Raw genomic sequence first — 11,659 nt, 5'->3', positions numbered from 1 at the left:
ATTGTAATGTTGTGCTGTCTGAGGGTCCAAAGATCATGAGTATCCAGTATTGACCCTACCTTGTCCCTGAAACACAGAGATTTCTCAAGATTCTCTGACTCTTATGATGATATTATGTAATGTAGATGGTGGGATATTCAAACATTTTGTAATTGTTCAGCATTTTTTAGACATTTTTTCTCAGACTGATCCCAATTAAACTAACTAGTTGCAAAATGCTCCTTCAGCTGTTTTTAGATTAGTACCACATACTTTTCTAACCTTTTGTTGCACTGTCCCAACTTTTTTAAAATTTGTTGCGGCCAGTAAATTCAAAATCAGATGGAATTTTTCATGAAATATCTCAGTTTCAACATTTGATATGTTGTTTATTTTCTATCATTCATTGAGTACGATTTGCAAATTGTTGCATTCTATTTCAATTTACATTTAACAGAGCACCCCAACTTTTTTTGGAATTGGGGTTTGTAAAATTAACCTGCAAACAACTATTTCACCTTATGGAAAAATATCTAATTCTCAGCAAAATATTTGGCCAGGAAGTATTTTTGCTTCAAGTGAAATTCTTTTTCTTTTTCTTTTAACAGGTTCCTAAAATATTTTTGTATCATATATTATAATTATTATCATTATTATAATTGTTGTTATTATTGTTATCATTATTATTTGCTATCATTAATTACATTCTTGTGCATTTGTCCTTTAGCACTACCATAAAAATGATAGATTAAGCTTAAATATTTTTTTTGTTTGTTTGTTTATGAGAGAGACAGAAATGTTTTTTTTTTTATGGACTGCTGTATTTATTTATTTTTTTTTATTTTTTTTTACTTCATGTGTTTTTAAACCATTTAAATGAAATGCAAAACTATTTCCCCCTTACTTGATGGTATGCTACAACCCCTGGTGTCCGCCAGGCGGCAGCATCTCTTTACACTCTGGTGCCAGGGCAGGTGCGCCGAGGTGAGACAGCGGGGAGAGCTCGGGTGTTTCCGTCGCAGCTCGGCCGTCGGCAGTGAAGCGCTGTGGATGTGGGAATGCGGTTGCCTGAGGCAGCGGGCATTGCTGGACACTCGGCGGGGATGTGCGCACAGAATCTGGAGCCCTCAGCGGTTGGCTGTCGTCCAAGTTAGTGGGCTGTTGGGGGTGTGGGTGGGAGCCCTGGACGGCTGGGTGTCGCTTGGAATAGAGCGGCTGGGTTATTTTTCCCTCACATTTTTCCTGGGATTTTCTATCTTGTAGGGGAGACTGATTGAGAGAGAAGCCAAAAAGGATTCCCCAGCACTATGGAGCCACGCATTGCAGGCAGCGTGAGTACAACAGAGACATGAGAGAGCCCTCAAGGGACTGGGTTTGTCACTGCTGGAATCACACCTTAACTTTTCAGGGACCTATTTTTTTCCATAGGCAGACGCGGCAGTTTTTTTTCCCACCCTCGTAGTTAAAAAAGAGCTATTTTTTCCATTGTTGTTGAGTGTTGTTCACGTGTCGAGGCAGTGTTTTCGGTATTTGCTCTCAGCTTTGTGTGCCACGAGCTCGACTACAATCATTAGACACACCTGCGGACCGTTAGAGGCCGGTGTGTTGCCTTTTTAGTGCCGCGCCTGGCGACTCATCAGCGGATTAATTTCTGAGGATTTTCTCCTGCCTTTTGTTGCTACGGCGGTTGCTACTGACGACCAACGCCGTAAACAGACGGACCGACACCGAATAGAGCCACAGCAGTCACAAGTTCAGTCCAGTCATTTGTAGCCTGCGTGTCAGGAGTGAGAAACGCAGCTCTTACCTCTGACCTTCTCGTAGTTAAGACAAGGGCAGACAGCAAGTATAAAGATGCTGAAGAAGTTGCTGTATGTGTGACATGATTACCAATTGCAACACCACCTCCTGGGTCACAAAACACACCCCAAAAATGCAAAATGTAGGCCTCTGTCTGTCAGTTTCTTACTCTGTGTATATGTGCGGTTTGATGGCCCCAGGATTGAGTTAACTGTGGCCAAGTAGCCAGATTACTGTGGATTAGCAGGCATTTAAAATAGTCACGTTATCCCACCAGTGGCTGCGGAGTCAGCTACAACAACACCTTTTAGGCTGCCTGCCAATTATTTGCTGAACAGAAATGATATATTCTGTATGAGTGCGTAGCTGCTGCACAAGTTGCATTTTGCATGAGGTGCTGCTTTCATCTGCTGTCAGGTGTGCTGCCCAAATGTCCAGTTGATGGTTCCTGGTGTCCTGCATGAAAGCTCTTCACCAGTTAAGTAATGCATCCAATACCAGTAGTGAAGCGTGACTCACCTTCTGCAGGGACATGGACTGGAAACGCACCTGATCATTAAGATATAGTACATGACCTGGATACAGCCAGACATAGGGTTGTGCAACCTTTAAAGCATGCTTTATTGAACGTGTGGCATCAGATTTAAAATCAGAACTTCTCTTGACAGCTGGGTGGACAAAAACAGGCAGCATTTTCATAAATGAATAAATTTAATCTGTCAGTTTAGGGAAAATGCGTAATTGCAAAATATTAGAAAAGAAATCAAATAGTGAATATACAAGTAATCGAGTAATTTGTAAGCCAGTAGCTTAATAATTCTGTAGAATGGTAGCTATAAGGGTTGTCATTTCTGATTTTGGAAATGACAGCATATCTGGTTAATCTCTGTATTTTTCTACATGTGTAATTTTTTGTGTTCGCTCTGTTCAGATTTAGGTTCTCTTTATTGTCCCACAAAAGGAAATTAGTTTTAAGGTAGGAGCACAAACAAACATTAGCAGTGAAATAAAACCCAATTAAAAGGCCTAAAATTCAGATAAAATAAATAACACATTATAAAGAACAACATACACAAATCAACTATAAAAAGAATTAATCCAGAGCTCATATTGATATAGAAAAATAACAGCCAAGTAAAACAAAGTGCAATATGAAGATGTGCAAATTAGAAGTAATAGTGCAAGAAGAACAAGAGCAACCTAAAGGGCTGATTGCTATTAAGTAAATTAACTGCACTTTGGATAAATGAGACCTGGAGTCTTTTTGTCTTCCTCACAGGAGCCCTGAAACGATGACCTGAGGGCAAAAGCTCAAACTCACTCTGAAGGGGATGATTTTGACGTTCCAGTATAGCTTTAGCCCTCTTTGGGACCTGCTTATTGTAAGTGGACTTCCTAAGATAGTTAGATATTTCCAGCAGTTTCTGCAAGAGTACTACGGCCAATCTTTTTGGTCAAATTTAGGTTTTCAAACAATGCAGCAATACTAAAGGTTAAACAGATTTTGACAGTATTCATTAACCGTATGTTATATAAATACGCTCAGATAACATCACTCAGTTGCGTGTGCGAAGGCTGACTTACAAGATAACATTGGCATGTGTCTACACCAAGGTTATGATAGTTTTGGATTTTTCATTAGTTTTCATTTGTATTTAGTTTTTAACTTTTGTTTAAATTTCAGTTTAGTTTTAATTAGTTCTTGCTGCTGGTTTGTTAGTTTGGTTTAGTTTTTATTTGGCAAAAATGCTTCGTTTTAGTTTAGTTTTCGTAAGTTTTGGTGTTAGTTTTAGTTTTTTCAGCAATGGGGGATACCTGTCTGGGGCAAAACCTAAAAAGGCTCTTTACTTTTCACTGTAATTATTCAACGTTAGTGTTTGTATACCACTCAAGACCTAAAACTACCATTGTGTAAAGTTATCTTCAACCAAATCAGGAAATTTTACTCTCTTCTGGCTTGTGTGTTAATGTCAGTCACTGTGCTAGTGTCAAAGACTAAAGCTATGAGATTTTGTTCCCAATTCTATTTCATTTTAGTTAGTTTTGTAAACAGAAAATACAATTTTAGTTAGTTTTTGTTTTATTTGTAAAGCTTAGTTTTTATTTAGTTTCAGTTTACTAAAAGGATTTTTACATTTTGGTTTTAGTTATTAGTTATTTTTAGTTAACTATAATAACCTTGGTCTACACCTTCCTTACTTTCAGCTGGCAACGCCCACAGCCTCCATCTCAGAGCACTTTTTACCAGTAATTGTTGTGGCAAACTTCACTGTTCTATCAGTGAACAAAGTCACTTACATTCACTTTTGGATCTGATGCTCACTTTGAATTTCATCACACCATCTTGACCATATCTACATGCCTTTACATTGGCTGCTGGTTGTCTGATAAATTATTTGCATTAATGACCAGCTGAACAGCTATACCTACTGAAGTGGCTGGTGAGTGTATATTAAGAGATCATTAAGGCAGTGTTAATTTTTAAATTAAATTTTAAACTATGATTAAAAAAGTATGTCAGGAGCGCAGATGGTCGAGTGGTTTTAGGCGCTACCCAAGTACACGGGCGGCTCGGGTTCGAATCCGGCCTCTGGCCCTTCACCGCATGTCTCTTCCCACTCTCTTCCCTGTTTCCGAATCTATCCACTGTCCTTCCTCTATCAAATAAAGGCCTGAAAAGACCCAAAAATAAATCTTTAAAAATGTTTGTCGACAGCCTTTTTTTCTATGACAAAAACTAGACCAAGACTAGCCAAAGACAGATCTGTGGTGACTAAAACTGACAAAAGTAAGTTTAGTTTTTTGTCAAGATGACTAAAACTAGACTAAAATGTTTTGTGTTTTCATCAACTAAAATGTGACTAAAACTAAAAGACATTTCATCTAAAGACTAAGACTGAAGCTAAAATTAGAAATAGCTGCCAAAATTAACACTGCATGAAGGTGTCTGCTATCAGGAATAAACATTAACATGGTGGCTAGTAGCCTAATGGACCTGCTTATATTAATGTAAACTTAAATGGATTATGTCTTTCATTACTATTAATATTAGGGGTGCACTGGTTGCAATTTTCTGGCCGATCACCGATCTTTACAAAGCCGATTCTGATTTTGGCTGATACCGATTTTTTTTTATAACTGACAGCATACACCTTCAACGTTCCAATCTTATTGTATTGAAAAACATGGAACAATACCCGTGAAACAATACAAACTTGTTGTTTTAACTGCACATGAGGTAGTTCTCTCAAATATGAATGACAAGTTTAGAGCAATTATATCAATTCCTTTAGTCTTTCATTTTTCACATTTTAGTAGGTAGAGGTACATACGAAACCGATATTATCCACCAATCTTATCCAAGTATCGGCCGATCACCGATCCCTCAAAATTAAGGAACTCGGCACAGATTCCGATTTTGGCTGATCGATCGGTGCACCCCTAATTAATATATTTAACTAGAAGTGGCACTAGGGCTGCCACAATATCAGAATTTTAAATTTCATTACAATCTCATAAACCCGGGGAACCCAACCCCAAATCTAAAGATGGGGCTACCTTTTTGATACTACAGCAGCTGAACTAAAAGGCATCCAGTCTGGATAATAAATTGTCTGTAATCACAAAATGTGCAAGCAAATTCCTGCACACAGTCTGAATTGCAACTTTTGGTCTTAATTTTGATTAGGCAGATGAAAAGAGACAGGAAACATAGGGATGGAGAATCGAGGAAGACGTCCACCGGAAATTTATAGGGTTAGGTTGGGATTTGCTCTGGCAACTAGCACTCATAGACTTTATGAGCACCCGCTCTACCAACTGAGCTAAATAAGTTGAATGTTTTTGTGCAATTTCTAAAGCATGTACAATTCGGCCAGCAATTATTGGTCGGTAATTCCAAGAAAATCTCCCAATATTGGAAACCCATTGTTGTTGACATTATTATATGACTTTTTATTGTCCTGTTGGAGTCAAAATGCTGGTATTGCAACAGTTCACATGTTTAGCTTGTTTTTATTTCCTCAACTTTAAGGTTAAAGAATATATTTATAAAATGCACCATTTTAAATGCATATATTTCTGACTTGCACCAGCACCACACTCTTGTTTGCTTTTACACACAATGATATACTTAAAAATAGTGGGGTTTTTTTCATGCTCTGAAATGGTAATATCCGGGAAATATACCATTGTTTAGTAGTTTAGTAGCTCTAAAGGGAAAAAGTCACTTTATTGGGGCTAATTGAATCAGATTGCTGTGTTATGTACTTGTTAATATCTGTTTCTTTTAAGGCCATGTTAGAGGAGTTCCCATTTTGGTGTCAGTACTATGACAGTTCTAGTTGTTGAGGGTTTAATTTATCTGTAATCAGAATAAACCATGTTTCCAAAAAGAGCAGCACAGTTGGTTTCTATTCAAAGTGTCTTTTTTATTTATTGTCAGACTAGCCTTAATTGAAGCTGTGCCCTGTCGAGGTTCAGAACTCTGCAGATGGTCCTGATTCAGAGCATCTCTTTGGCAGTCGATAATGAGGTGGTGGTTTAAATTTCTGACCCTGGCTTGAAGACAGTTTCACTTTTTTCCAGAAATGATTAAAAAGCTGCAGCAGTGTTATGTGAAACCCTGCAGGGATCTGGAGGAACATTATCATCTAAGCTCAGCTGGGACTCCTCAGTGTTTCTGTAAACTCACATTAACGTTGTGTTTTTTTGTTTGTTTGTTTCTCCAGAGTAAAAGGTGACAGTGACATCCAATGCAAATCATCTGATCCTCAGCTGTAAACGTTTTCCTGGTGCTGCTGCACATTGAATTGGCAATATCTAACAACGACAGGTACTTGCTGCAGGCTCACTTATAGACTTAAACTGTTTTTTACATTTTTCATTGTCTGTCTGTGTTTGTGTACATTTTACGTCATACATTTAGTGGAGATTTTCTTTACCTTCCAGATCTACAAATGTTCCCAAAGTAAGTGTAAACTGTATTTGTGTGTCCACCATCAGCTTTTCTGCATGGACCTTCTTTTTCTCATATCAGTGTATAGCCTAATAAAATGTTTGAAATGTATTCCTTCACTCAGCAGCTGTGGAGTTTGTGAAGTCAACAGCAGCAGCATCATGTTTTACGGTTCCTCCTCCGGGGCCAGCATGTCCCTCCCCTCCAAGAGCCGCCTGAAGCGCCAGAGCAGGACCTTCACACAGGTACCCTTACATTATATACGAAAGAAACAACAAGAGCTAGTTGGGTCTGAATTCAGTTTGTGCAAAGAGACATTATGCATGTATGTAGTTGTATGTAAATACATGGAATTTTAAGCTTTTTAAAAATCTACTAGCTTAATTCACACAAAATTTGGCACATATATTAGAGGTCTCAAAAACATGGTATACATTATCTTGTGTTGTGTACATATTTGGCTGCCTCCACAGTAGTGGTATAGGCAGTAGAAAAATCTATGAAGTATGGAACCACAAGAGGTACAATGTGTTTGTTTTTTTCAGGTCCTGTACCGCACCCTGAGTTACAGAGACCGGGTCCCAGTAGAAACCGGAACAAACACTCGTGGGGATCGGCGGTCAACAACTGAACCCCCAGAGCGACCGGCGGATGATCCAGCAGAACTCTCCACGCAGAGCTCGGCACCTGGGGTGCTGAAGATTTTTGGTGATGAAATTTGTGCTGGTGCCAATTACAAGAGCGTCTTAGCCACGCCGCGCTCCAGTGCGCAGGAACTGGTCAAAGAGGCTTTGGAGCGTTATTCCCTCAACAAGAATGCTGCCCACTCTTATGTCCTTTGTGACGTGATCGGACGTCTGGAGGGGGGAGGCGGGATTGGAGGAGGGGGATGGCGAACTGAGTGCTTGCGTGCGCTGGGGGACAACGAGAAGCCGCTTCTACTCCAAGAGTTGTGGAAACCCAGAGAAGGACACGCTCGCAGGTTTGAGCTCCGCAGAAGAGCAGAGGTGGAGGAACTCAATGCCAAGGAGAAGGATACCGTCACTGCTGGTAAGAAGGTGCACAAAGACACACACGTACAAATATAGACAGACAACCACACTCTCACACATGCTCACACAGCAGCTGGTCTAATTCCCTTCCTTTCTTGACATGTCAAACTCAGCAGAATAGCTCAGCTCGTTACCTCCTCTGCAGCGCGTCTTTGTGTGTGGTTCTGTGTGTATGTTGGTGCGTGTCTGTGTGTGAAGATGCAGACTCAGAGCTTTCGTTACAGTTATTATCCTGAGAGCAGACATTGTTCCTGGATGATTACCCGCGTATTTAAATGTGGAAGTACAATCCTGGGAAGGCTGGGTTTCATTTGTTTTATTAGAGATAAATCTCAAATGAAACCAATCGAGCACTGAAGGAAACGCACATAAATGCACACATACACAGTGCAGTGGAAATGCATGGACAGCTGGTCGATTGATTGAGTGAAAGCTGAATCCTTTTTGACTGGAGGTGTGGATGAGTGTAGACACTCTGCTGTTTTCATGAATGACACATCCCTTCTTCAGTGAAGCAATAACATCTTCCTGCTGTTGTAAATGCACTTGCATACTTGCACCTAAACTGTGCACTTGGAGGTAACTACAAGTTTCAATTCTGTGTAGAAATTTTATATAAAACTGCTTAAACATACCCATTTGAAACTTCTGCTGTGACTGAACATCTGCAGTGCAGTATTATAAATCTTTGACAGTGAATGTCTGCATCTCTTGAATGATAAGATGATCTCTGGGTAGGTTATTTTTGGACTGATGTAAAGTTGTAAAAAGTTCCTCCAGTGACTCCAGAATGAGGCACAGATAACGATAGATAAGTTAGCACACAACAAGTGAGAGATGAAACACTATTTTCAGCCTAACAGACACTCATGACAGCATGCCAGGGTTGACTGGTTGCTATGCCAACCTCTGTGGTAGCCAGAGAGTCTGACAACATTTTTACTGTTGCACAATCCAGTAGTTGTGCACATTTTGAATAATATTCATAACAGTATTAACCAGTGTAAGCAACATTTTTAATTCCATGAATTCTTGTAGTCCAAAATAGTTAAGTCCATGATGAATTAGATAATGTCCTTTCTTTCTAACTTCCCTACAGCATTTGGAAGACATTTGCACAGTTGCCTATTGTTAATTCAATGTTTTGAAAAGTGGGACAAGAGAGGTATCACACTACTCAGCCTCCAAGAGAAAGTTTACTCTAAGGTGCAGGAAAGGAGACTATGGCCTATCGATGAAACTCAGATACAGGAGGAACAATGTGGAGTCCGTCCTGGTCATGGGACAGTGAACTCGCTCTTTACCCTTGCAGGACCTCTTGAGGGACCATTGGGTGTTTGCTCATCCAGTCTTCGTGTGTTTTGTGGACTTGGAGAAGGAGGGTCATGTAAGGGGTCCCAGAGCTGCTGGGGAGAGCCATCAGGTCTATGTAAAATCAAAGTGAGAGCTTTGTTTGCATCCAAAAAGTCGGACATGTTCCGGTTACGTGTTGGCCACTGCTGCTACTCAGGGCACAGTTGGGAGGAGGAGGGTTTTCAGTTTGGGGACCTCAGAATTTAATCTTTGCTTTTTGCAGATGATGTGGTTCTGTTGGCTTCTTCAGGCATAGGGGCTGTTTTGGGGCTGATTGCATCTCCCTGTGGAGGTCTTCCAGGCATGCCCAACTTGGAGGAGACCCAGGACTCCATGGAGAGATTATATATCCCATCTGGCCTGGTAATAACTTGGAATCCCCCAGAAAGTGCGGGAATATGTTGCTGGGCAGAGAGCTGTCTAGGTTGACTTGCCTAGCCTGCTGCCACCACAACCTGGCCATGGATGGATGGATGGATGGATGGATTGATTGATTGATTGATTGATTGATTGATTGATTGATTTGCCTAGCCTGCTTCCACCATGTTTCTGTTTAGATAGTATCACTGGGAATCCTTTTTGTACTGTATCCTTGTGGATTTTTTAAAAGGCTGCCAAAAATGTTAGCAAATAGCGCACTGTAACTTATGCAATGTTCTTTTTTAGCACTATTTTAAAGCAACAATATGTAACTTTTCCGTCTTAATATAGCAAAACTTATTTGATACTATGATGACATGAGAGAATGGTGTCTACGCCATTTCCAAAGAGCTCCCTGGCATGCACCAAACAGTGCAGAGACTGGGAATCGTTCTCGTGACCATTGCATTGAGGACATAGCCTCAGTATATGGGCACGTGCTCTACCAACTGAACTAAACCAACGCCCCATTATAGCCATTTATTCATGGCCTATAGATGTAATGACAACAGTTGAATACACATACAAATACTCCAATGCAAATAAGTCGCAAGCTCCATGCAGTGGATTCTAGCACTTTAATATTTGCAAATAATCCAGTAGTTTTACCATGCCTTGTCATTTTAAACGGTTCTTTGATTCCTCACTTTGACTTTGCCAGCTTTACACACTCTACAAAGGTACGCTGCCTACGATGTTTTACGACAGTGCAGTTGCGATCAGAACTTCAGTAGGCATCAAAACACACAAAACCAAAATCTGTCATGTTGTTTCTAAAGCTGCATTGTTTGTAAAGAGCAGCAGTTTGCAATTGTACTGACTGCACAAAACAGATCGCATATAGAAGTCTATGAGTGAACAATTTTACTTCTCACTTAATTTTTACCAGAGCTAACAATGTCCAAATGAATGTAAGGCCTGAATAGCTTATCCCAAAACGTTTTTTTACCGTATCATGTTCATTTTTGTAAAATATGGTTTCATTTATACTGATAAAAAGAGATGTGAGCTAAAGTGCTTTGTAACCTGTCATGACGTGTTTTTTATCTCTCAGCCAAAAATCTATTTTAGCTTTAAAACCAAAGATGGCTGCTGCCAGTTAGGATTGGGCGGTATTTATTTTCAGCACCATCAATCTTCCCCAGATCCCCCTGCAGTATATGGTATTGCTGTCGCATGACTAAAACTCATATTGTAAAAGAAGCAGCTCACACCAAGCATATGCCAACATGCAGAACACAATCCTCAACATGATCTTGGTTCAATGTTGAGAGACTTCTTGGCTGAGTCTAAAAGCATTCTCATCAACATCCCTTTTATAGCATCTAGAAACACGGGCAGTGGTTCTGCTGCTGGAAAGGGACACACACTTTTAAGGCATTTGTTATGAACGTGCATACATAAAACATATGATTTTTTTTTTCTTGACAGTTAAAAGGAATACTATGGCTATTTTAAAATACCCCTGGAAATTGTGTTGGAGTATTACAACCTAATCCTATGTGCATTATGTTTATACAGTCTTTAATTTATAATTGTTTTATCTATATTCAGTAAAATCTATAAAATACAGATATTTTGCTCATTATAAAGATGAATATGCAATGCAGCCCTACGGTGCACTTTTATGGGTACATTATTAGTGGTTGGAAAAGCTGTATTCGGCTTAGGTAACACAAGAACACACTTGGTTGTAGAATCTTCCATATAAGATTTTTTGGCCTTTTTATTAGCTTTGTACATAAAAGAAAGAAAGCTCATCACTGCCCCCATCCTTTAAAAGTATTACTGAATGTGCTGGGAGCCATTCAAGTAATTTTTCTACCTCTGCAGCCTCTACCTCTTTTTAATAGCTTCCGAAAACATAAACAAAAATTTAATCACAGCAAAGCATGCCCACAGGGATGAAGTGTTTTATTAACTAATGCATATTAATACACATATATTCTCATTTTCGCACTAACCTTTTCTCTTTGTGTTGTAGCGTTTAAAAAAACTCACACACCCTGGAGTCTCCTTCTGTTTCTCTTTATTCTCTGCCTCTCACTTGTTCTCTTTTCCTCCTCCCCTGTTGTTTGTGTGAGCGTGCATGCACATG

At 39.7% G+C, this 11,659-nt stretch overlaps 1 protein-coding gene across 6 annotated transcripts in view; it reads left to right on the top strand.

The window, feature by feature from the left end:
• The first annotated feature begins 996 nt into the window (after window positions 1–996).
• radil (Ras association and DIL domains) overlaps window positions 997–11,659 on the top strand; it is a 48,921-nt gene continuing 38,258 nt past the window's right edge. For 2 of the 6 annotated variants that reach the window (XM_041786016.1, XM_041786010.1), the window contains exons 1-5: window positions 997–1,310; window positions 6,510–6,613; window positions 6,730–6,748; window positions 6,861–6,981; window positions 7,282–7,786. In XM_041786016.1, coding sequence (XP_041641950.1) covers window positions 6,738–6,748; window positions 6,861–6,981; window positions 7,282–7,786 — 637 coding nt within the window. In that variant the 5' untranslated portion in view covers window positions 997–1,310; window positions 6,510–6,613; window positions 6,730–6,737. The remainder of the gene's footprint in view (window positions 1,311–6,509; window positions 6,614–6,729; window positions 6,749–6,860; window positions 6,982–7,281; window positions 7,787–11,659) is intronic. The other 4 variants (XM_041786011.1, XM_041786012.1, XM_041786013.1 and 1 more) reach the window with 4 other exon arrangements.

Source organism: Cheilinus undulatus, linkage group 4 (genome assembly GCF_018320785.1).
Source record: "Cheilinus undulatus linkage group 4, ASM1832078v1, whole genome shotgun sequence".
NCBI lineage: Eukaryota > Metazoa > Chordata > Actinopteri > Labriformes > Labridae > Cheilinus > Cheilinus undulatus.
The sequence above is the reverse complement of the archived record's forward strand: the minus strand, read 5'-3'. Positions and strand labels throughout refer to the sequence as shown.